Genomic DNA, 26,463 nt, shown 5'->3' on the forward strand with positions numbered 1-26,463 from the left:
TCCTTTTGCTCCCTGTATTATATCCCTACTACCTTCAGAATTTCAAAGAGAGTATTCCAGTCAACATTGTCAAAAGCTTTCTTTAAGTTGACAAATGCCATAAACATACACTTGCCTTTCTTTAACCTGTGTTCTAAGATAAGTTATACGGTCAGTATTGCCTCATGTGTTCCTAATTTCTACAGAATCCAAAGTGGTCTTCCCCTGTCAGCTTCTATCAGTTTTTCTGTTTTTCTGTAAAGAATTTGTGTTAGTAGTTTGCAATCATGACTTATTAAACTTATAGTTTCATGATTTTTATACCTGTCAGCAACTGCTTGCTTCAGAATTGGAATTATTACATTCTTCTTGAAGTCTGGTGGTATTTCATCTGTGTCACACATTTTGTGCACCACATGGAAGAGTTTTGTCATGACTTGCTCTCCCAAGGCTATCAGTAGTTTAGATGGAATACCGTCTACTCTTGGGGCCTCATTTCTACTTAGATTTTCCAGAGTTCTGTTAAATTCTTCTCACAGTATTGTATCTCCCTTCTCATCTTCATCTACATCCACTCCCCTTTCTATGATATTACCTTCAAGCTCATTTCCGTTGTATAGATCCTTTATGTACCCCTCCATCTTCAGTTTTCCCTTCTTTGTTTAGGACTGGTTTTCCATCTCAGCTCTTGATGTTCATACAGCTGTTTCTATTTTCCTTAAATGCCTCATTAATTTTCCTGTAGGTGGTATCTATCTTTCCTCTAATGAAATATGCTTCTATGTCCTTATATTTGTCTTGTAGCCATTCCTGCTTAGCAATTGTGTACTTCCTGTCAATCTAATTTTTTAAACATTTGTATTCCCTTTTGCCTGTTTCATTTGCTGCATTTTTTATTTTCTCCTTTCATCAGTTAAATTCAATATGTCTTGTGTTATCCAAGGATTGCTACTAGTCCTTGTTTTTTTGTATGTATTTGATCCTCTGCTGCCATCACTGTTTCATCTCTGAAAGCCACCCATTCATCTTTTATTATATTCCTTTCCCCTGTTCCACTCGACCATTGCCTAATGCTCCCTTGAAACTCTCATCTATCTCTAGTTCTTTCAACTTGTCCAGGTCCCATCTCTTTAATTTTCTGCCTTTTCCCATTTTTTTCAGTTTTAATCTACAATTCATAACCAATAAATTGTGGTCAGAGTTCACATCTGCTCCTGGAAATGTCTTACAATTTAAAATCTGGTTCCTAAATCTCTGTCCAACCATTATGTAATCAATCTGAAATCTTCAGCTGTCTCCAGATCTCTTCCACATATACAACCTTCTTTTATGATTCTTAAACCAAGTGTTAGTGATGATTAAATTATGCTCTGAGCAAGATTTTACCAGGTGGCTTCCTCTTTCATTCCTTTCTCTGAGTCCATATTCACATACGTTCCAGCCCCCTTCAAAATTAAATGTTGGTCTTCTTTAACTATCTGAGTAATTTCTTTTATTTCATCATACATTTCCACATCTGCAGAGCTATTTGGAATATAAGCTTGTGCTACATGCTACCACACAGGGCTTTGTGTCTGTCTTGGCTATGATATTGCATTCACTATGCTCTTCATAGGAGCTTAGCCGCATTCTTATTTTCTTATTCATTATTAAACTCAATTCTGCATGACCCCTATTTGATTTATATTTATAACCCTGTATTCACTTGACCAGAAGTCCTGTTCCTCCTGCCACTGAATTTCACTAATTCCCACTATAGCTAACTTCAACCCATTCATTTCCCTTTTTAAATTTTCTAAGCTACCTGCCTGATTAAGGAATCTAACATTTTCATACTCCGATCTGTAGGATGCCAGTTTTGTGTCTCCTGATGACAACATCCTCCTGTGTTTATACCTTTTTTAATTGTTTTTATTTGATTTGTGAGGACACAAACTTTCCAATTTATATTAAAATTGTGTTGCTAACAAAGATGATTTTGTAGTTTCCAGAGCGCAGCCATGAATGAGGAGGAGGACATTACCACCACACCACATCCGAGGAGTTCAGCAAGCCCACTCTCTGCACTCACATTCTGGTAAGGGTGACTAATACTGTCATTCATGGTGGATAAAAGGGGCAAAAATAAGTGTAAAGCACTAGAAATATGTAATATAATAAAATGAATGTATTAGATTCTTGCATAAGTCAATTAGGTTTCTGCATTAGTTACACTACATTTTTGTTCATAGTCTAAGTACTTAATTCATAAAATTGCCTTACCACTTGTCAACTGGCAGCCATTGTTTGAAGTGTTATATTTGTAAATATGCATTGAGTTTTGTTGACTTCAAAATAGTTCACATTTTTTTGATGACTAAGTAATGTGCAATGATAAATCATAAGTTAAAGAAAAGATCGTGTTTGATAGTTTTTCTTTTTTGAATTCCTGGAAGTACACTGGCAGGTTGAAAATGATGAAAAACAACCAAAAAACTGCAACAACTTTTGCTGAAACTTGATAATGCATGATAAAACAGTTAGTCATGTCCTCAGTTAGGAGGTTATTTCAGTCCTCTTCCTTATTGTGTTATTGTACACTCATATTTCAGATATCCTTGTTCTTTATCCAATTGTGTTTGGTAAATTTCTTGAACAATAAAGAGGTTTCATGAAATGATAATTAATAATCTTCTAAGTTCTGAATCAGCAAATGTCTTCAGACATGGAATCAAGAAATTACCCAACACTGGTAGAGAGTCATAGATAATGGAGCAGGATGTATTTTACAATAGTCTCCTCCTATGACAGCTACATAATTCTATTAACATTTGCATGATCTTAATAAAATTACATGTTTATGAGTGCACATTTATTTACTTGAATCTCTGGTGTGGAGTCATCAATATGAGGACTTTTGCAAATATGAAATACATATAGGTCTTAGCATTACTGGCAGTAATTACAACAATCAATTCTGCTGATCAAAATACATTACAATCTTTAGACATATTAGTACAACAGGAATCATTTGTTTACCACATACCATAAAAACACTTGAATCATCTTATGTCTAGCTTGCAAATAGAGGGTGATTCAAAAAGGAAGAACAGATTTCAGTTGGTTATCACAAAGAAACTCTGAAAGAAAGAAACAAATTGTGCATGTCACTGGATAGAAGAAGATTCAGAGTCTTACATCAGGGTGAATATGCTCTGGGACAACTGGCAAATCCAGGAAAAATTTGGGAATTTTTTCATTTGGGACAAGTGTGGGAGAAGCTCAGGAATTTTTCAGAATTTCAGGAATTTTTCGTTATTTTACTTTTCAGCTAAATTTTTGTAATTTTGAAGAACTGATATTTTAACAAGGAATGTTACTTTAGCTCACTACTGCAGAATAAAACATAAATGAGAGAATAACACCAAAATAACACTTTAGTTGCAAGGAAAATGCACTATTTACAACAACAAAACAGTGCACATACGAGCATCTACTGGCAGCAAAATGTGTCCGAAGATAATGCAGTAATTTGCAACAACCAGCTGCTTTCGATGCGTCTTTCTTGTGGGCATCATTTTGGTGACGATGACTGTTTACATTTGTAACAGGTCGTGGGAAAATATTCCAAATGGTAGTTTGAAAAGTGTTACTTTCAAAGTAAATATCCACTTACACAAGATGAATTATGTTACATGTGAGAATGTGCGATGAATATCTTAAATTAGACTCTCATTCAAAACTTAAATATAACAAAATATCTTAAATTAGACTCTCATTCAAAACTTAACAGTGAGGACAAGCCATTGAAATAAATTTTAGGTCCAAAAGACCACCTATTTAAGCCATTATTCAAAATTTTACTGGCACATTTGTGTTTGATGTTTCTTAAAAAAGGTAACACATGCTAAAAGAGATCAAGTTTCTAGGTCAGTTCTCCATATTTATTTAATTCACTCATAGATTACAAATTATGTAGTAACAATGACAGAAGTATAATTATTCTTGAAAAAAATAAAAAATTAAAAAAAAAAAAAACAGCAAAAAATTTTTGGTGACCAATATTGTAATGATAGCTTAGATTTTCTCATGGTTATACTGTTTGTATATTAATTTAAACCATTAACTTTCTCTGTTTGTGTTGGCACTACTTAATAGTGATGTTTCTAGGAGCTGACTACATTACATGTCCTATGTTCTGTATATCTGCTGTCATTGGCTGGTGAGATCATGTGACACAAGCTACAATTGGCTGACAAAAGTGCATCGCAATTTTTTGTTTTTCAGTTCTTCAGAAGCTGCCATGCTGTAATTGCTGGAATCCGGATTTATACTTCTGTAGTGCAAAAATATAATGTAAATGTTGCCGCGCATCGAAGATCTTTCCAAAATGGAAGTTCCAATGCTGGTGTATAAATCCTTCACCTTTCAAAGGACTGATAAGTTTTACAGCTCCAAGAAAAAGTATATTGCCACTTAAAAGGGAAAAAGCATAATTTCACGTATGAAAAAGTGTATTTTCACTGGAGAAAAAGTGTATTTTTAAACGGGAAATCCAGGAAAAACCTAGGAATTTGTTTCCTTATCTGTGTATACACCCTGTATATTTGCACAGGCACAATGGCATGCACTCACTATGAACGCCATACATTTCTCAAGAAACGTCAATATGGTAGTCCATTTCATTCCAAACATAAATCAACAAGTCACTGTTTATTGAATTGTCAACTTCAGCGGTTTGATTTCTCAGATTTTGAAGCGTAGTTGCCTTATGTGGGACAAAGACTCTGTCTTTTATATACCACCACAGAAATAAATCACAAAATGTGATGTCTGGTGTCCTGGGAGGTGAAAAACAATGAACGAGATCTTATTGGTCACCTCTTCCAATCCAATGTTGTGGGATGGTGTTGTTAGGATAACACTGCACCTCAGTGTGAAAGTGAGACAGTCTGCTGTCATGCATGAAAATGAAATAATTGGAATCTTGAAGTTGAGGAAACAACCAATTTTGCAGCTTCTCCAGGTGTGACAATCCTGTCACAGTTTTCTCTGCAAAAAAGCAAGGTCCATAAACTTTGTGAACAGAAGTGGTACAAAACACATTGAATTTTAGGGAGTCTGTTTCACGTTCGATAGCGATGCCAAGATTGTTGTGGTCCCCAAATTCTTACATTATGGCAATTTTCTTTACCTGGTAGATGAAGTGTCAGTTCATCTTTTCAGACAAATTGTTCAAAAAATGTGTCCTCTACCATATCCTGGAGAATTGAAATGCAAAATTTGTACCTTCTTTTGCGGTCACCAGGATACAGTTTCTGCAGTAACTGAAACTTGTAAGGCTTCATCAAGGCATAGTTTCAGAACATGCCACACTATTATTTTTGGAAGGTGAACTTCCTGGCCTGCTCATCTTGTGGACATCTCAGAGCTTCATGTGAACATGTCTTGGAGAGGCTGAACAGTTTCATCAGATTTTTTGGGTGACCACCCTTTGAATATGCAATCAACTTCCAACAACTTTGTATGCCAGTTATAAATCTGCTTGTGCAGAAATGGCTTCTTGTTGAATCAATGATGGAATGCTCATTTCAATTTTCAATTGAACAATGGCTTGACTACTTGCAAATTCCAATGATTTCTCTTGTGGTGTGGTTGCCATGTTGCTACAAACCACATCACAACTGTGTCAAAATTTTGAAACTTCCTCCATCCAAAGGCATGCACAATGTAGTTCTATCTTTTATAGTTTGTAATAAACAAATGAAATCTGTTCTTTCTTTTTAAACAATTCTGTACATTATTTTAACGTTTACTTTTTTAAAATTTGTCAAGTGAATTTGGTTTTGTTTTGAACTTTCTCTTTCTTTACCTTGTTCTTCTTCTACTACTTGCTCCCCCCCCACCCCCCCCACCCCCCACCCCCCAATACGACTTTTAAAGGACTTTTGAAGGACAGCTTACAGTATTATATGTTATCAAACCATTAATGTATGGGCTCTGGTCTGAGACTTTTAGTTTAGTTCTTTATCTGAACTAGTTACCATAGGACTTGGTGTTGTTGTCATGTATATCACTACTTGTAATTACTTCAGTCTTGTGGGAGATAAAAAAAAAGAAATTAATTTACATAGGTACAGTGAATAGATGGTGAAATATTTGTATTGTATGAGAACTTCATGGAAAGAACCTTTATAGCCCAGTCCATGCATAATCCTCAACCCCATTTTTTTGTATCTGCAGGGTATGTCAGCAGCACAACTTCATATTTTTATGTGGTAGCTAAATTATGGATAGATTGCCCCATGTGAAGTTTTCAGAGTGTGGGTGGGCACAATTTTGGACAGGTACACACACAAATTTCATGCAGCTAATCCACCAAAGATTTGAGTCCAGATGGACACCTAGGAATTTACAGCTATTTGCTTCCACCACCATTATATCACTTAGGTCATTTACAAATGAGTCTTGTGAGCTGCCAGTTGCAGATATTGGCATCTGGGATTTACTTACATTGACCTCTAGTCAATGAGCATGGAAATATGTACTTAATTCTAATTCGCCATTAATTCTTGAAAATTCCACTTCCTCACAGTCTTTTCCATGGAATAAAACTAATGTGCCACAGCATAATTTACAATGTGTGAATTAAAGGGATGTACAGTGTTATTAATATAAGCTAGAAAAAGGAAAGGGCTAATGAGGGAGCCTTTATGGACTTCTTGTCTCACTGTTTAGCTTGTAGATTTTATGTGTAAGTTTGATACACTATTTCTGTTTCATTGGGGCTTGACTGTAAGTTTCATTGATGCATCATTGGTATTGTATGCCCACAGATCTTTTTTAAGAGAAGCCCATGATTTACTGAGTAAAAAGGTTTTCTCAGGTCTAGGAATATTCCAGCAATGTGAATACTGAGTCCTATGTTACTGTATACAGTGGCAGATACAGAAAAACCTCAAGGAGGGGGTGCTACAGATATCTTGAGCTACCTTTACTTTTACCGTAATAAAAAATGATCAAGTCACATGCAAAGTTTAAGGAAGTTTTATTTAAACTGATTATACACATATACAACACAATGCCATCTTACGATATAAAAAAGTTACAATTGTGGTTCTCTTCCTTAAATGATGAATTATATGCACTTATTCTTTCTGGAAAATTGGCTAATTACATCATCAATAGGACAATCAATATCAGGGTAAGTGTTCAGTGGAGCTATGCCATTAAGTCGATCTTCCGTATTTATAAAGCTACGTATCGAAGGTTCTCTGTACAAGAAAACAGTATAATATTCACAACTTTTGTTGAACAAATGCCAGACAGAATAACATATTGAGATCACTAGAATGGCCGTGACTTTTCTCCTAGGTATATGTTAGCTATCTATGTGCCAGACAGAAGTGTATAAAATACGATGACACAGACTCAGATGCTACATGGGAAAGTACAACTACTCGATAACTCGATTCAGTCGAGTCGACTGATGAAAGAAATAAACAAATAGGGTGTGGGCTGGCTGGTTGGGGCAGTGCGAGTGACAAGGGGGGCACCTGCCCCCCCTCCCCCCCCCCCCCCTCAATATATATATCCGCCACTGACTGTATACTTAATGAAGAAACTGATAACAGTAGTTGCCTTGCTTAGGTCTTTCCTAAATCCATGCTGTAATTGCTGAGCATTCCGAGTCTTGAGAAGAAGGCCATAATGTTAAAATAACCATTGTACAGTGAAGTGCCACAGGTTTTAGCATTGCTAACTACATGGTTACATTATAGATTGTGTGAAATATATCTCTCTAACTCTCTCTGTGTATGTGTTTGTGTGGGGGTGGGGGGTGGGGCGTGGGGGGGGGGGGGAGGGGAAGCATGTGTCACAATGCTAGTCTACAAGCTGAACTTTGGTTTTTAACATCATTTTTTATATTATCTGCTGCTCAAAATATTCCTTCTCTATGTATTGAATGGTTGCCTCTTTTAATATCATTGTTACATTTTGTCTCTACAATTTGCTATTTTTATTTTAATTACTAGTGTCCTTTCTCCAACTGAGCTTCAGCTTTCTCTCATCATATCCTGAAATGAGAACTTTTCCTCATTGTCATTTCCATTTCTCCCAAAGTGGTATTCTACTGCCCACTCAACCACTGTAATATCCTTGACAGGACACATGTTGTAGGCATTTCCTGGCCAACTGCAAAACCAGCCATGTATCCTACCAAGTTCACAGCTATCACTACATGGGATTCTTTGTGGGTATGACCTAGAAACAAACTCCCACCTCGATGAAAGCTCACCACATAACTATGGTCGACAGCCATTTAGACCACCCAGCTGAGTGTGCTGTGCAGCATAATAGGCTGAACTTTTGTGGCTGCTAGACAACCAAGGCAATCTGGATGCAACCCTACACCAACATCAATACTATGAAAAGGGTAGTTAGTACTCACTTTATAGTGAAGATGCTGGGTCGCAGATAGGTACAAGAAAAAGACTGTCAGCAAGCAAGCTTTCGACCAAAAAGGCCTTCATCAGAAGTAGACAAAACACACACCCACACACACACACACACACACACACACACACACATATGCACACAGTCATGCAAACACAGTTCACACACACATGACCACAGTCTCTCCCTGCTGAGGCCAGGCTGCCAGCCAGAGACTGTGGTCATGTGGGTGTGAGTTATGTTTGTGTGAGTATGTGTGTATGTATGTTGTCTATTTCTGATGAAGGCCTTTTTGGCCAAAAGCTTGCTTTCTGACAGTCTTTTTGTTGTGCCTATCTGCAACTCAGCATCTCTGTTATATGCTGAGTAGTAACTATCCTTTTCATAGTATTGTCATTATTCCATTCTGGATTTTTCATTCTTTGATTTTGTTTACACCAACATCAGCTTTTCTAAACTGCACAAATAGAAATAATCCTTCCACCATTTTCTGGGATCTTCCCACACTCCCTTTTTAGCCTCAGTATCTTGTTAGTCCTTGCCTTTCACGTGTTCTAGTCTCTCTTCTTCTCTCATCCTATTTCGCCCTCCTGTCCCCTATGCCATCTCACACTTGTATCATCTGGTAATAGCTCAACAGATGTATTGTTATCTCTCTCTCTCTCTCTCTCTCTCTTTTTTTTTTTTTTTTTTTTTAGAAATTTTGAAGTGCAATATTGGATTTTAATTATTTGCTCCACAAGGAAAAACATGTTTTGGTCTAATCTTGTTATAGCATTATAAATTCTACGTTTAAATTATAATTAACTTTAATTCTGAGTCCACATTTGCAATGTTTGCCCTTATTTGGTGTCCTTCAGTCTCTCTGATTACTTGCCTCATCCAATTATCTTACAATACACATTTGGTGATTATTTGTTTGTTTTCTTTTTCTTTCATTGATGGTTTTGCTTCTGTTGGGACAATGCTAATGCAGTCTATTTCATTCTTAGATAAGATCCAATGTTTAGTGTGTCATCCATACTTTTACTGGCTCAAGTTTTCTCCTCCATAATTTTTTCTGTGCCACTTTGGTAAATGATTTCCTTGATCATAAAATGCAGGCTATCGTGGCCAGTATTGACATCTTTGGTTCCCGTGGAACAAAAATCAGTCAGGGATATAAAAAAATATCTCCTTATTGTCTTCCTGCATATAGACCCTTGACATATTTTTTGTCTTATTTCTATGTCATCTAGAGATTTTATGACTTTTTGCTTTTTTACTTGGTATTCCAACTTAGCAACAACAAGTTAGCTACAGAATTCTTAAGCATATTCTAAGGTGAAATGTAATAAATTTCTGTGACAGAGGAAAGCTTCTATCCACAAATCAACATGGGTTTAGAAAGCGTCACTTGCGCAGAAGTCATCTATCCCTTTTATCACACAATATCCTGTGTGCCTTGGCTGAAGGGAAATAGGAAAATTTAATAGGCCATTTCTAGACTTTCAGAAAGCATTTGAGACAGTGGTACAGTGCAGACTGTTAACAAAGGTCTGAGCATACGGAATAGGTCATCTGGTATGTGAGTGGCTTGAAGACTTTTTAAGCTTTCTAAGTAACAGAACCCAGTATGTTGTCCTGGATGACAGGTGTTCAGGAAGTGTGCCAGGAAAGTGTGGTAGGACTGCTCTTGTTCTCTATGTACATAAAAGATCTGAGGAATAGGATGAGCAACAATATGAATCTTTGTCAATGAAGTTGTACAGAATAGTGTCATTTTTAAGTGAATGCATGGGGATACAAGATGACTTGGACAGAATTTGTAATTGGTGCAGATAATTGCAGCTTGCTCTAAAAGTGGAAAAATGTAAATTAGCGCAAATTAGTAGGAAAAACAGTCCTAAAATGGTAAACACAGTGTGCTGCCTGACACGGTTGCGTTGATCAAAATCTAGGCATAACATTGCAAAGCAACGTGGATTGTATGGGTATGTAGGGTAAGCTATAGGGAAAGCAAATGGTCGACGGCAGTTTATTGGGAGAAATTTACGAAATGTAACTCATTTGTTAAGGAGATCATGTATCAAAAACTTGTGCATTCCATTCTTGAGTGGTGCTCAAGTGTTTGGAAACCCCACCAGGTTGCATTAAAGGAAGAGGTTGAAGCAATTCAGAGGTGTGCTGCAGTTTGTTACTGGTAGGTTCGATCGAAACCTATTACAGAAATTATATGTGAACTCAAGTCGAAATCCCTGGAGAAGACATTATTCTTGCAAAACCTTTTGAGAAATCTTAGGGAACTGGCATTTATGACAGAGTGCAGAACAATCCTACTCTCACCAACATCCATCTTGCATAAGGACTATGAACCAAGATGTACATCTACATCTACATCTGCATGTTTAGTCTCCTAAGGCCACCTTATGGTGTGTGGTTGAGTGTACTTTGTGTATCACTATCACTTCTTTCCTTTTCCTGTTCTGGTTGTGAGTGGTTTATGGATAAGACAATTGCTTGTATGCCCCCATGTGATACCAAATCCCTCTGATTTTACCTTGATGGCCTTTTCATGAGATATATGTGGGAGGAAGTAATGTATTGGTTGACTCCTCCAGGAACTTAAGCTGTCTGAACTTTTACAGTAAATCACACCACAATGCAGAATGCCTCTCTTTCAGTGTCTGTCATTGAAGTTGGCTGAGTACCTCAGTGGTACATTTATGCTTCATAAATGAACCTGTAATAAAAACATGCTGCTCTTCCATAGAGCTTCTCTATTTTCCCTATCAGTTCTCTCTGGTTCAGATCCCAGAGTGATGAACAGTGTTCAAATTTTGGTCAGACTAGAGTTTTGTAATCTGCTTCGTTTGTGGATGGACTTAATTTCCTGAGGATTCTTCAAATGAATCTCAGTCTGGCATCTTCTTTACCTCTGATTAGTTTTATGTGGTCCTTCCATTTTAAATTGCTCCATGGACATACTCTTAGATATTTTATGGCTGTGACTACAATTTCATAATTATACAATGTGGCTCTTTCTGTGTACTTATGTGCAGTGTATTACATTACAAGATAAGAGAAATCAGAGCTCACATGCAAGCATATAGCCAGTCATTTTCTCCAGTTCCTTTTGCAAGTGGAACAAGAAATGGAGTGACTAGCAGTGGTATCAGGTACCATCCACCATGGTGGTTTGCACAGTATATATGTAGATGTAGAGGTTCATGCATGTCTTCTGTTACCTTTGTTGTTTCTCATACAATAGTAAATCTGTACTTTTCATAGGTCAACTACCCAAGCTTACGGCTTTCACATTATAAATGTAGTAATCTATCATAGAAGTGCTGCGTATTAATCACACAGCCAAAAACAAATTACTGAATGATACTCTACTTTATCAATGAGCTGTGCCATTTTGTTTTGAGTCCTCAGTGCTATGCCACTGTATTGTGATTCAGGGATTTCAGAGTGTATGAGGACAAACAAACAAAAAATTTAATTAATTTTGTTTTTAAGGGGATAATTAAACTTTATAACAATCCTTTGAACATCAGTCATTTGCTGGATAATGTTAGACTGTGTGAAAAATTTTCTGGTGACAGCAACATTGTAATCACAGATAAAAAAACAGTAGAACTCTTATATTAGAAAAATCAGTTGAGACCTTTATGGATGTTTGATGGCCAATATACAATGAATTAACAGTAAACAAAGAAAACACGCTGCATGATCTCCAGCTTGAAGAGGGAAAAGCAATGCTCTTAAATTAAATATAAATGATAACTAGATAGACTATGTAGCGAATACAGAATTTTTGGAAATGAATACTGAAGTGGGACAAATGCGTGTGAACATACCAGCCAAGAGAATGCCTTCAGTATATCTTTAGAACCCTATCACCAGTGTTTAGTAGCCAGTGAATAGCCAGTGAATTGTAGTTATATTCTGTTACTATTTGCACTTAAACCTTAGTTACGAAATTGTTTTTTGAATAAGAGTTTTCGATTTATCAAAAATGTGCCTTAACAAAGTAACTAAAATAATAATTGAGTTTGCTGTAAGTAGTCTTATCTGCACCACATGCATATATCTACTAATCTGTAACAATTATTAAGGAAAACATTTGAAAACATTACACTAACAACTTTAATCATGTCCATAGAATAAGAGCTGTATTCAAGTTAAATAATAAAGAAAAAATACTAGAAAAATTGAGACTGTTTTTACCAAGAAATAGTGCAAATAAACTGACCAAGGAATTTGGAAGAGATAACTAAAATCAATATATCTGAGAATGCAGTCTTAAATAGTTCCTAAACTACAATCAAGGATTATTTAGATAACATAGAGTAGGTGTTGATATAAGTGTAACATAAATTGACAAACCTGTTACTCTGTGTGGCCCATACTGAATTTCAAGCACAGTATGGCACCTCACATTAAGAAATGTGACCACAGACTACAAATCAGTGGTGCTGTGATTTACATTTGTGGATATTTTAACTCAGTGTCACAGCAGGGAAAGCATGAATAGTGTAGAAACTGGTGTCATTCCAGATGTTTTGAAAATGACCAAAGGTTCACCTCTACTAAAGAAAGGTTCTTCTGATAAAATACAAAACTACTTTCCTTTGTCACAGTGATGTTCTTTCTCAAAAATGCCTATAAAAACTTTTTTATGGCAGACTTATACATTTCATAAATAAATAATCAACTCTTACCATCCAACAATGTGGCTTTGGAAAGTCTAAATCTACACAAACAGCAGTTTTTGAATTCTTAGACTGTGGTTTAAAATCCACAGATCAACATAAAGTATGGTAACTGCACCTATTTCCTTAGACCTTTCAATCCTTCAGTGTCCTGGAAGATATAAAATTTAGCTCAAAAAATTAGAAAGACAGGGTGTAAGAGGTGTAGCATGTGGCATGTTGCGTTCATACCTAAAAAATCACAGGCAGAAGGTATCACTAATATAGGGTCATTTTTGGGGACCCTCAACTCATAGCATAAATACTTTAAGAGAGAAAAAAAAGAACTCTTAGAACAATTGATCAGCTTAAAAAGATGGAGTCCTGTAAATTTCACTTTACTGAGCTTGGTGTTCTGAATGTTCCATACTTATTAATTTATTAAATTATTTTGTTCACTAGGGTTATCTTTTGAGAACACACGAACTACTGCAGAACAAAAATGTACACAACTATTGTACCAGAAGGAAACCACATATACACCAAACACATTCCAGAACAAAATCCTCTCAGAGGAGCATAATTGGTACCATACTACACAATGTGATATCAGAGGAAATAAAAATTGTTACATATCCTACATCTAAAATGAAACCAAAGCCATTTCTGATGAAGCACTGTTTCTGTTCTGTAAAACAGTTTCCACATATGTGAAATAAATGTTACTTAAAAATTTAAGTGTAGGAAGAGATACTGAATTTTATTTTGCGCCCTATTTTTCTGATAGTAAGTATTAGTGTAACTTTATTTTGAGCTGTCCTTCAACAGTTACTGATAAACTGAGATTATAAGGATATCTGCTTACGTACTTTCACTTCTTTTGCTGACACTAAATGGAGTTGTATCTTCATTTTGACCTGTCCAACATCATTTGTACTATTTGTGCTGTGTGATAAAACTGATCCAATAAAAAATAAAATAAAATGCACATGTATAGGGTTCCATGCATGCTACTGCACAAAAACAACTTGATCACTGTAAGAGAATGTGTTTTATGTTTTCATAGAATGATCTAAGTTCAATGCAGATACTGAAATAAATATGAATATGTATTTCAGGTGGACATTGAGAATCTTCAAAACAGGCTTAAAGAGAGACATTGAAATTGAAGACCTGTATGCGCCCCTGAAAGAGCATAAATCATCACTGTTGGGTGAAAGATTTGAAAGGTACACAAAATAAACACCAGTAATTATCTATTATATTTATTTTAATTGTGTTTTGTTTAGTGTTTACCCCTTAGGCATATAGAAATTAATGAAGACTCTGTAGAATTCAATTGATGGTAATGAAGATTGTAATGTAAAACGATAACATTAATAGTGCTTCATATAGTACATTTATAATAAACAGTGAGCACCACACATAGCTTGATACAGACTAAGTCAGCAGTATAAGGCTTCATGATAGATGTTGAATTGAGTGAGAGAGTTATGTGCACATGATTGATTGGGTTTAGAAATGTTCATTTGTTTTCTGTAAAATGAACATAATTGTTTGAAGATTTAACAGAAATTTCAATTACATTACCTGCTGATGTAACATTAGGGAATTTTGAAAGCACTTGACTCAGTTCAACACCAACACATATTAATGAAAGTATGAGCAAATGGAGTATCAAATGAAATTCATGAGTGGATTGAGGGTGTTGTGGTAGGAAGTATGTAATATTTTATATAGATAGGGAGTCAAAAATAGATGTGGAAATAACTTAAGGTGTGCCCAGGGAAGAGTGTTGAGATCCATATTGTGTGTTACTGACCTGACAGATAATGTTAATATGGAAAGTAAAGAATGTTTTGTTTTGACACCTGACCGTGTCCCAAACCACCACCACCAACCAACCACTGATGCTGGTACTCATTCACTTCAGTTTGGTGGCAGCTATGATCCAGTGCAGTTGTTTACTGCTTTGCTGTGTGACTTTAAAATGTGTGACAAAATTGACGATCCCACCAGGTGTGAAGTACACAGTGTTATCTGCTTTTTAGATGTGCAAAAAGTCTGACCCATCAAAATTTATAGACAGATAACAGGTTTACAGTAATGTAATGAATGCAATGTCACTTTGGCAGTCGTGTATCGTGTGTAGTGGTGGAAGGAAGAATATGGGTAACTTCATCGCAAATCATACAGTGAATGTGTCACATCACTATTTCAAAGTTCGCTGAAAAAAATCCATGTTTAAGTTCCACATGATACCTGTCCAAAACTACAGTATTTTGATTTTCTGATGATTTGTTAAAACACTGCAGACCTCTCTAAATGATAGTATTTGTGAAAATGTCATAATGAAAGGGAAAATTGAAAAATTGTAATAAAGAAACCAAAAGTGATAGATATCTGAATTTATTTTCAATAAATACATTGTTTTCAATACTATGAAACATGAGATTATACACTGCTGAGCTTTTCTAATTTTCATTTCAATTTTGTTATTATTATTATTATTATTATTATTATTATTATTTTAAAAAATAAACTGTGAAAATTTGTAACTTTTTTCTAATTTCAGAATTATGTTTTAAAAATGTGAATAGTCACAGGATGTTAACAGTCTTGAGAAATGGTAAAGTGGAAGGACTGCTACCTGTCAGCTCTGACATTAATGCATGAAATTCTTAATATGTCAAAATATTTGTACATAAAGATGCAAGAATCTGAAATTTATTTTTATTTAGAAAGGTGGTCATTGTACTTAGGGAATGTATAATCAGAATGGGCAATACTTATCTGTGCAAAATGTGAGAAATTTTTTAGGTAAACCTAGGTCTACTCTCAAGGTCAAAAAAGCATGGCGACTTATATATTTAAATTGATCACTGGTTTTAAGTAAATGTCATGCAAAATGGATAGTTCTGAATAAAACTAGTTACCTTACAACATTATAAATGAGTGGGAAAACAATTCATAATTTTGTTTCAAAGCATATTATAACAAAAATAAGATATGGTATATAATATTTATACCTATTTTTCTTTTTATGATGTTATTCACAAATTATTATTGTCTTCTGCATGGTTTTACTTCTTTATGAGCTTCCATGAATTAGAATTGCCTACAATGTAACAATCATTCTGCACTGTTGGAAATAGTTCATTTGTTCTTTTTTTATCTGCCTCTCATTGAGCTTGTATAGCCAAGCTGAATTTGCACATGGGAAAGGATGATCCAACATGAGAAGCACTTGGGAAATGTGAGCTGCACAGTGATCTTTTGGTCATGGCCATTTGAAAGTATTAGCAGGACCAAGAGATGTCATAAAGGAGATGGTCATATCTTGCAGCTCATGAGAGGCACTTACCTGTCCCACCCACCACTGATTGTCATACACACAAGAAATGAAGTGGCTCACTACAAAGTCTTCTAACGCATACTGCAGTCTCTGCATTTCACACTCAGTAACAGGCTGCATTTCATGGAGAACCGTTCTTGAAATGTATGTGCCACTATACAATGCAACACACTTGTGACTTGATTGAATTCCTACCACAGGCTTCATAGCAGATTACTCTTCTGTCTTTTTTAATCAGAATTCTCTTAATGTACTTTCATTTAGAATTAAGAGTTCCATGTTTGTTACTAATGTTGACATGTTTTGTACAAATCCAGTAGTACCTCTTATAGTATCAACAGTTTGATTCTGGAGATTAAATCTTGTTGCAAGATGTTTACAGAGACCTCCTACCCCATCAAATGCACTTTTTCCATGACCTGTTGCTGAAAACATCCATTTTTTTGTCATAATTCCTGTACTACAGTGTTGACCAAGCTCATAAGGCTGAAAGCAGTTTTTAAAATGAGATGCTGCACCATTAGTCACATACACATGTTTAGGAAATGCATGGCCTCTAGATGCTATGTCATCAGTTATCATGCTGACTGTGTAGCATGCATGTACACTGTCATCACTGACAATAGCAAAACAGTGTGATGTTCCAAGGAAGTGAGCAACACATGTGAATATTGATACCTGTGATGTGTGCCAGTGGTAACTTTGAATTTCATTCAGCAAAGCAACAGACCAGTTCTCAGCAAAGTTGAAATGAAGAACTAATATGTCAGTATTCTAAGATGTGGCTGATTTCACTTCAGCTATGGCCTGTCTCTGAATCTTCAGGATTTGATGGTGAGCTATTCCTTTCATGACCCAATGCCTAACCACTGTAACAAACGTCTCTGGCTCGACTGTCTTCTTCACCAACTCTTCTCCCTCCCACAGTGCATAGGTTACATCATTGTCAGTATCTTGAAGGTGTAATGCTTCAGCAGTCATCACTTCACCATCAGGACCCACTGCACTCCTGCAACCAACATATATAGATAAAACAAGAAAGTTTCAAATTAGTGCAGTAAACACATGTGCATACTTCCCTCACTGGCTGGTGTTTTACCCATTTTGGTTGTAAGGAGTAAAATTTTGTGAGACCAGTTTTTAAATTCAGGTTCTCCTTTTTCATTAGGAGATATGCTTCTCTTATTGAACTGGTCATATATCTTTTTATCTTTTTAACTTTTTCGCCATTTTCACTAACAGAGATAATATCAGCCTGGCTAGAACTTTGCCTGCTGCAATCTTTGTCATCAGTTAGGTAATATTCCAGAACAACAGTAGGCTTATCATCTGGCAACGAATGCCCACAGTAACAAGCTGGGCATGCCCAAATACCTTTCTCATTCTTTATTTTATGAGCCTGTGAAATCAAATAATGTGAGGAAGTGAGTATGTATTTCTGTATCTGCTTCTTAGAGTAGCTACCTGGTATCAGTGTCAGTAACTGTACCTTCTCATTATAGGTGGCTGATGAGATAGTAGTATTTAGGTTTTGAAACCACACACTGCATTTTGTGCACATATCACTATCTTCAGGTTCTACACCAAGTGCATTACATTATGCAGTTCACAAAGTTTTGAATACGTTGCTTGTGTAAAACTTGTTTCAATTTCTTCCATTTTTCTTTTTACATACTGTTTTCTTCTTGTGCTTCTTACCTTTTGTGGAAATTTAAGGGGGGATATAGTAGGGCCCACAGAAGAAATGCTGACATTCAACACATCAACAACTTTACATCCAGGAATTTAAACATATGCACTGTCTTCTTCAGTTTTACATTTGGGTGATGGTGATCATTGAGGTGGGTTGCCACTAAATTTCTTCTTGTAGTGAGTGTAACAATTCCTGCACAATGGATGTGATGCTAATTCTGTTATTTGAGCACTGAGATATTTCTGCATTACCTCTGACAGGTTTCCAACAACTGTGAAGTGTTTTTCACTTTTCTTGACTGCCACCTTCTTGTATTTTTTTTCATAGTCCACACACCTCACTCTTTCACTACTGTATTTTCTCACTGACATTGTCCCTAACAAAAAGTTCAAACCAAACACTAAACACGATGCAGAATGGTTTATGTGCAAGTTCTCACTCACTCTACACAGAAAAATATTGCCCACTGTGTTTGCACTGACTGCTAGAATATTAACCATATTGTGTAATTCTCAAAAGTTTTCAGATGGGAGTTTTCAAGTAAATAATTTGTAAAAACTCATAAGAATGCATTTTTTTTATTTTTAGTAATAAATATTTACATAATACAGATAGCTGGAGTGCAGAAGATACTGTTAATAACTACATCAGTAGTATCTGGTAATATTACAGAAAAGACAACGTTCTGTGACTTTCCAAATTAGAAAAAAAAAAAAAAAAATTTAACTGAAAAAATTAACTTAAATTTCGTATTTTCATCTTAAATTTGTAAGTTAAAGGAAACCCATAAGTGTGCTGGTATCAACTAAATTTCAAAACACTAGAAGGGAATTTTAATGCAAAATATCTGCCAGGTCTCCAGTACTTTTGGTTTTTAGTTATATATTTTTTTGCTCTCTACTGTTTTAAGAATTATTTACAAAATATACATTTTTCAAAGGACTGTACCATTTACAAAAATTAAGATAAAATGAAAATAGTTTATTTCTTAAAACTTATGATATAGAGACCTAATATATATATTTTTTCAGAGAAATTCATGATCACATGTTGACAGGACCTGTATGATTTGAGATGAAATCACTCATGTTCATGATGAAGGTAGCTCAGGCCGCCCCTCAGTAGTGACAGTTCAAAGCAAGAGCTGAAGCAAAAATCGAAGAGGATAGATGTTTTACAGTTTGTGGTCTGCTTTCATTTTTTCCAGACATTTAAGAACTGTGTTGCACCAGATGGTTAATGTAAATGTGGACTATAAAAAAGTGTATGTCAGTTTGGTTCCTCAAATTTTGCCAGACAAACATGAAACCAAATCGATAGTGGTAAATTTTTGAATCATATTGTCACTGGTGATGAGACTTGGATATAACATTTCACATGATAAGCAAAGTGCCAATCAGTGGAATGGCATCATTCAATATCCCCAATGAAACCAGGAAAAGCAAAACTAATTTTGAGCATCAGAAAGAATGTGACAATGGTGTTTTAGGATTGTAAGGGTTCCTGCTTAATGACTACATGCTGAGATGTGAGACTATAAATGCATTTGCCTACTTCAGACACTTAAATGATTTTGCCACACCATTAAGAATAAGTTGCAAGGAATGCTAACCAGTGGAGTCATCATCCTTCATGATAATGCACATCTGCATGCAGCAGGAGTGCCACAGGACTTGTTTCAGTTATTTCAGTGGGAAATGTTTCAACATCTGCCATACAGTCCAGACTTAGCCCCAAGCGATCATCACTTGTTCCCCAATCTGAAAGATTTTTTGAATGGACAATACTATGGAAGTGATGATGAACTTCCAGAAGCTGTTAAGTAGTGGTTCAACAACTCGGCAACACCTGAGTATACAGATGGCATAGAAAAGATGGTAAAAGGTACAAGGGCATAAATTTGAATGACGAATATGTAGAAAATTAGCTTGGGTAGCAAATTGTTTGTAAAATACAGTTTTAATTATATCAAACAAAAATTATTTACTTTACGAATAACCCTCATAGTAGCCTAACACTTTTTGCAGATAATCCTGTTATCTATAATGGAGTACCATCTGAAAAAAGTTTCACAAATATCTATTTGGATCTTGATAATACTTCAAAATGCTGCAAAGATTGGCAGAATATTTTAAATGTTCAAAAATGTAAGATAATGCACTTCACAAATTGCAAGAACATACTATCTTCTGGAATCAGTCACATCATACAAATACTTGGGTGTTGCGATTTGTGGGGACCTGAAGTGGAATGATCACTTGGGCTTAATTGTAGATAAAGCAGGTAGTAGGCTTTGGTTCACTGATGGGACACTGGAAAATGTAGTCAACTTACGAATACTCATATGGCCTAGCCTGGAAAATTGTTTAAGTGTGGGATCCATACCAAGTAATACTAATAGATGATATTTAATGTATACATAGAAGGGCAGAACAGATTGTCACATCATTGTTTGACTCACAGGAGGGCATCACTGAAATTCTGAAAATGCTTCACTGTCAGACACTTGAAGATAGACATAAACTATTCCACAAAAGTGTACACACAAGTTTCAAGAACCATTATTAATTGAGGAAACTAGGAATGTACTGTAGCCCCCCCCCCCTCCCCCCAAGTGTCTCACAGAGCAGCCACAGAGACAAGATTAAACTGATCACAGCCCACAGAGGCATTTAAGTAGTCATGTGTTCTGTCTTCCAGATTCAAATGGAATGGAAAGAAACCCTAAAATGAGATACAATGGGAAATACCTTTTGCCAAGCACCTCAGTGGTTTTGAAGATGTAGGTATAGATGATGTGGAAAGTTCTTCAGATTAGTTTGTAGAAAGGAGTGTTACCTTAACAGTATGCCAAACAGTAGAATTGTTTCAGCCAATGAGTGCTGTTTGAATATTGTTGTAATTCATATATTTAGTGTTAACCATGTGTGATGCTTCTTCTTTGAGGAACATTGCATCCGTTATACTTTTCCAAACGTTGGGAGACCAAATTGCATCAAATAGTCACTGTAAATTGCAGTTATGCTCATACTGTCATCATTTTCACTTTCTTTTTAAACACCAAACTTAACTGCTTTTCTCAGATTTTGTTTATTGTAAATGCTGCCCCATGTACATGCTTGTAAGTAGATCTGGATGGATGGCAGTGTAGAAGTTCATTCATTAAGATACACTACCAAAACTGTCTGTATCTTGAGGCAAAAATACATATTTTGCATTAGAAATATCACAAGACAAGAACCCATTATTCAGTGCAAGACAAATGCAGTTTGTGGAAAACTAATAGGTGCTGCTCAGTGTGGTGTGAAAAATATATTTAGTAGGATGCCTTTTGTTCTGAGATAGATCTGATAGAAACAGTAGATCCAAATACACAATCAGCTAATTCTGTTATGGTTAGAGCAGATGGGGAACTGAATCCTCATATGATGCATGGGTGAATGTTTCCAAGAACTGTTTTTACTGAACTGAATGCTAAGTATATTGATGTATTAAATGTTTATTTTGGATGCCTAAACACTTGTAATGCTAATCACATATTCTACAAGGGACAGCAAATTTGATAAATATCTTTTGATTGGTGATGTAGCTGTATTTTACTTTAACATATTAAAAAAAAATGTTTTGGAAGGCATAAAGATGTGGGATGATTACCTATTTCATACCTCATCATTGCAAAAATATCATCAGTAAATGTTAACTATGTTGTAAGTTAGGAGATTCAGAATGCCTGAAATCTGTTGAGATTTGGGTGGGGAAGGGCTATTAATGCATATATTTCTAAGTGAAATAAGTCTTGTTCAGTATCAAGTCAATTACAGGTGTAAGAAGATGGATGTGGCCTCAGCAGTCAATTAAACTGTTGAAGCAGTATTATTCTCACCTGTCTGTTTTGTTTGTTACTAATAGCTTTATTTTTGTTTATCATTTCTTCATTTTTTTCAACCCATGGTTTTTTATTTGTTCTGTTTCCTCATGACTTTTGTAGCTGCTTTGCATCTCTGATACAGTCTTAATTTGCATTATAATGTTTCATTTTCCATTTATAATTTTCATTTTTTTTATTAATAGTAGATTCCAATATGTTACAGGTTGTGGAAACAAGAATGTAGAAGAGCAGTGAAGAATAAAAGAAGTCCAAGTTATTTGCGTGTTATACTTAGTGCCTGTGGGTGGAAGTATATGATGTACGGATGTATTCTAGCTGCCATTGAGTTGATTGTCCGGTTAGTATATACAATTTTTGCAATTTTTGGAATATCAAAAATTACTGTACCAAGAATATGAAGACCTATGATCATTTTTATTAGCATACTTGTTACAAGATTCATACAATGTGCCGTGCTTTAGATGATGAATTTTAGTATACAATTGGGTGTTAATACTAGCCTGTATGAAGTCACATCTATGATGAGTCAGCAATAAATATCAACTGAAGAAGCTTTCAGAATTGTACAGTGCTCCATATACACTCCTGGAAATTGAAATAAGAACACCGTGAATTCATTGTCCCAGGAAGGGGAAACTTTATTGACACATTCCTGGGGTCAGATACATCACATGATCACACTGACAGAACCACAGGCACATAAACACAGGCAACAGAGCATGCACAATGTCGGCACTAGTACAGTGTATACCCACCTTTCGCAGCAATGCAGGCTGCTATTCTCCCATGGAGACAATCGTAGAGATGCTGGATGTAGTCCTGTGGAACGGCTTGCCATGCCATTTCCACCTGGCGCCTCAGTTGGACCAGCGTTCGTGCTGGACGTGCAGACCGCGTGAGACAACGCTTCATCCAGTCCCAAACATGCTCAATGGGGGACAGATCCGGAGATCTTGCTGGCCAGGGTAGTTGACTTACACCTTCTAGAGCACGTTGGGTGGCACGGGATACATGCGGACGTGCATTGTCCTGTTGGAACAGCAAGTTCCCTTGCCGGTCTAGGAATGGTAGAACGATGGGTTCGATGACGGTTTGGATGTACCGTGCACTATTCAGTGTCCCCTCGACGATCACCAGTGGTGTACGGCCAGTGTAGGAGATCGCTCTCCACACCATGATGCCGGGTGTTGGCCCTGTGTGCCTCGGTCGTATGCAGTCCTGATTGTGGCGCTCACCTGCACAGCGCCAAACACGCATACGACCATCATTGGCACCAAGGCAGAAGCGACTCTCATCGCTGAAGACGACACGTCTCCATTCGTCCCTCCATTCACGCCTGTCGCGACACCACTGGAGGCGGGCTGCACGATGTTGGGGCGTGAGCGGAAGACGGCCTAACGGTGTGCGGGACCGTAGCCCAGCTTCATGGAGACGGTTGCGAATGGTCCTCGCCAATACCCCAGGAGCAACAGTGTCCCTAATTTGCTGGGAAGTGGCGGTGCAGTCCCCTACGGCACTGCGTAGGATCCTACGGTCTTGGCGTGCATCCGTGCGTCGCTGCGGTCCGGTCCCAGGTCGACGGGCACGTGCACCTTCCGCCGACCACTGGCGACAACATCGATGTACTGTGGAGACCTCACGCCCCACGTGTTGAGCAATTTGGCGGTACGTCCACCCGGCCTCCCGCATGCCCACTATACGCCCTCGCTCAAAGTCCGTCAACTGCACATACGGTTCACATCCACGCTGTCGCGGCATGCTACCAGTGTTAAAGACTGCGATGGAGCTCCGTATGCTATGGCAAACTGGCTGACACTGACGGCGGCGGTGCACAAATGCTGCGCAGCTAGCGCCATTCGACGGCCAACACCGCGGTTCCTGGTGTGTCCGCTGTGCCGTGCGTGTGATCATTGCTTGTACAGCCCTCTCGCAGTGTCCGGAGCAAGTATGGTGGGTCTGACACACCGGTGTCAATGTGTTCTTTTTTCCATTTCCAGGAGTGTATTTTGGAAGACTAAAGAGTTGGTAGTGTTTCTTCAGTCCAGAATAAATATTTGCCTCAGTCAGTAGGCTTACCATTCAATATGTGTAACATTATGTGACTTAACTGATACACTCTGAAATAAATGGTTATTGATTTGCTAATACTGTAAAATATTTAAGCAAAAGAAAAAATTTCTTCACCATTAAATGGCCACATGGAGGGTTTCCTGGTCTGTGCTGCTGCATGGACTTGGATTCTGTTGCAGTTCCAACACAGGAATTTGATGATTATCTTTTCCATGTATACAAAAATGTAATGTTTGGCAAAGTTTTAAAAACTCCCTTCTTTTTCTCTTCTGTTACTTATAAAGCACCTTTTAATTATACAACAAAATATAGTGACTTGTACTTGCAGCATCAATGACTAAGGAAGAGATTCACAAGATTAGACAAGATACAATACCAGTATCATACCCTTATTGACGTTTACAACCTAAAACATTCCTTCCATATTAAAATGCTTGAACCATCTAACTTTCAGAGATTTTCATTCACTTATTTTCCCCTTTTGTTTGTAATTATAGAAATAATCTTAAATACTGAATACTTCAAGTTTATTGAGAACATACAGGCCAGTGCTTTCAAATGCTCAGCCTTAATTTCCAGTGATATAGTATGAAACAATAACTTTCTGTCATGTTCTAGAGAAGTTAAGGTTACACATTTGAATTTTTTTTGTATATTTCTAAAGAAATCAATCTGTTAAGTACTGAGAATGTCTCTGATAACCTTCGGTGATGTGTGAAGGGTGGCACAGCCACTCCTTCTTGGTTTTCTGTTACAGTATTTCTCACCAGGAAGTACCATGCCAATACTGGAAGCATATCTGTATGCTACTGCAGTAATATTGTGTTCTTTGATAACTGCCACTGTCACACATCCATTTGCAATGGCTATGTATCACTTAGGCCTCAAGATGAGGGTTGCCAGTTGTTCACTTCTTTATAGGAAGGTATATCACATTGTAAATAGACAATATATTTCACAGCACACTTCTTGTACAGATTAACATAGTATAGTGTTCTCATAACTTTTTTGTTGATGGTTCTGGAAAATCAAGGCCCAAGAGGAAAACAGATGTGTATTAATTGCAAGTTTTAAGGTCTGTAACAGGTAGGAAGTATCAAATAAGGAAGGCTGCATAAGAGTGTGGAGAGGATTGGCACAGCATAGCTATATGGTAGTGTAGGAAGAGCACCCATAGGAAGATGAAGGTGATGATCATTTTTCACACAGTAATGAGACTTGCTGGTTAGATAGCATGGAGCCAGTTTTTTTAAAAAAAAATGACCAGTCAGAGAACAGAAGAGGAAAATAAAAGAATAAAAGATAGCATTCTGTGACTTTCCAAATTAGAAAAAAAGAATTTTTTAAGTGGAAAAATTAACTTAAATTTTGTATTTTTGTCTGAAATTTGTAAGTTAAAGGAAACCCATAAGTGTGCGGGAGTCAACTAAATTTCAACACACTAAAAGGGAACTTTAACGCAAAACATCTGTCAGGTCTCCAGTACTGACAAACTTTTTAGCCAACTGTGTATTTGGATCTATTATTTCTATCAGATCTATCTCAGAACAAAAGGCATCCTACTAAACATATTTTTCACACCACACTGAGCAGCACCTATTAGTTTTCCACAAACTGCATTAATCTTGTCAATGAATAGTGGATAGTTATTGGTTCTTGCCTTGTGATATTTCTAATGCAAAATATGTATTTTTGCCTCATGATAAAGACAGTTTTGGTAGTCTCTTAATGAATGAACTTCTACACTGCCATCCATCCAGATATACTCACAAGCATTGATTGGTGATGTAGCTGTATTGTACTTTAACATATGAAAGAAAATAATGTTTTGGAAGGCATAAAAACAATGGAACAGATTGAAACAAGTTTTACACAAGCAACATATCCAAAACTTTTTGAAGTGTATAATGTAGATGCACTTGGTGTAGAACCTGAAGACAGTGATATGTATATGAAATACGATGTGTGGTTTCAAAACCTAAATACTGCTATCTCAGCAGCAACCTATACTGAGAAGGTAGAGTTGCTGACACTGATACCAGGTAGCTACTCTAGGAAGCAGATATGGAAAAGTATCTGCGTACTATCTCATTTGTTATAAACAGAAGAGTGCTGTAAATGGTGTTGCCAACATGCACATTGTACACTAGAAATTCAGTGAAGTGAAATATGCAAAATGCTGAAAAATTTTCAACACTCTAAACAGAAAAATATTGCCACTGTGTTTGCACTGACTTCTAACATATTAACCAACCAATATTTTATACTTCTCAAAAATTTTTGGATGGGGGTTTTTGAGTAATTTTGTATTTAGATCTATTGTTTCTGTCAGATCTATCTCAGAACAAAAGGCATCCTTCTAAAT

The 26,463-nt window shown here is 36.5% G+C and overlaps 1 protein-coding gene across 3 annotated transcripts in view; it reads left to right on the top strand.

Annotated features, from left to right (window-relative positions):
* The window catches only part of LOC126236178 (probable multidrug resistance-associated protein lethal(2)03659), a 417,284-nt gene that overhangs the window by 84,378 nt on the left and 306,443 nt on the right, over positions 1-26,463 (top strand). Inside the window, exons 2-5 of one of the 3 annotated variants that reach the window (XM_049945275.1) lie at positions 1,964-2,056; positions 14,210-14,320; positions 22,231-22,365; positions 24,819-25,023. In XM_049945275.1, the coding sequence (XP_049801232.1) occupies positions 1,980-2,056; positions 14,210-14,320; positions 22,231-22,365; positions 24,819-25,023 (528 nt within the window). In that variant the 5' untranslated portion in view covers positions 1,964-1,979. Of the gene's footprint in view, positions 1-1,963; positions 2,057-14,209; positions 14,321-22,230; positions 22,366-24,818; positions 25,024-26,463 lie in introns of those variants that run through there. The other 2 variants (XM_049945276.1, XM_049945277.1) reach the window with 2 other exon arrangements.

The sequence above is a fragment of the Schistocerca nitens genome, chromosome 2 (assembly GCF_023898315.1).
Source record: "Schistocerca nitens isolate TAMUIC-IGC-003100 chromosome 2, iqSchNite1.1, whole genome shotgun sequence".
Classification (NCBI taxonomy): Eukaryota; Metazoa; Arthropoda; class Insecta; order Orthoptera; family Acrididae; genus Schistocerca; species Schistocerca nitens.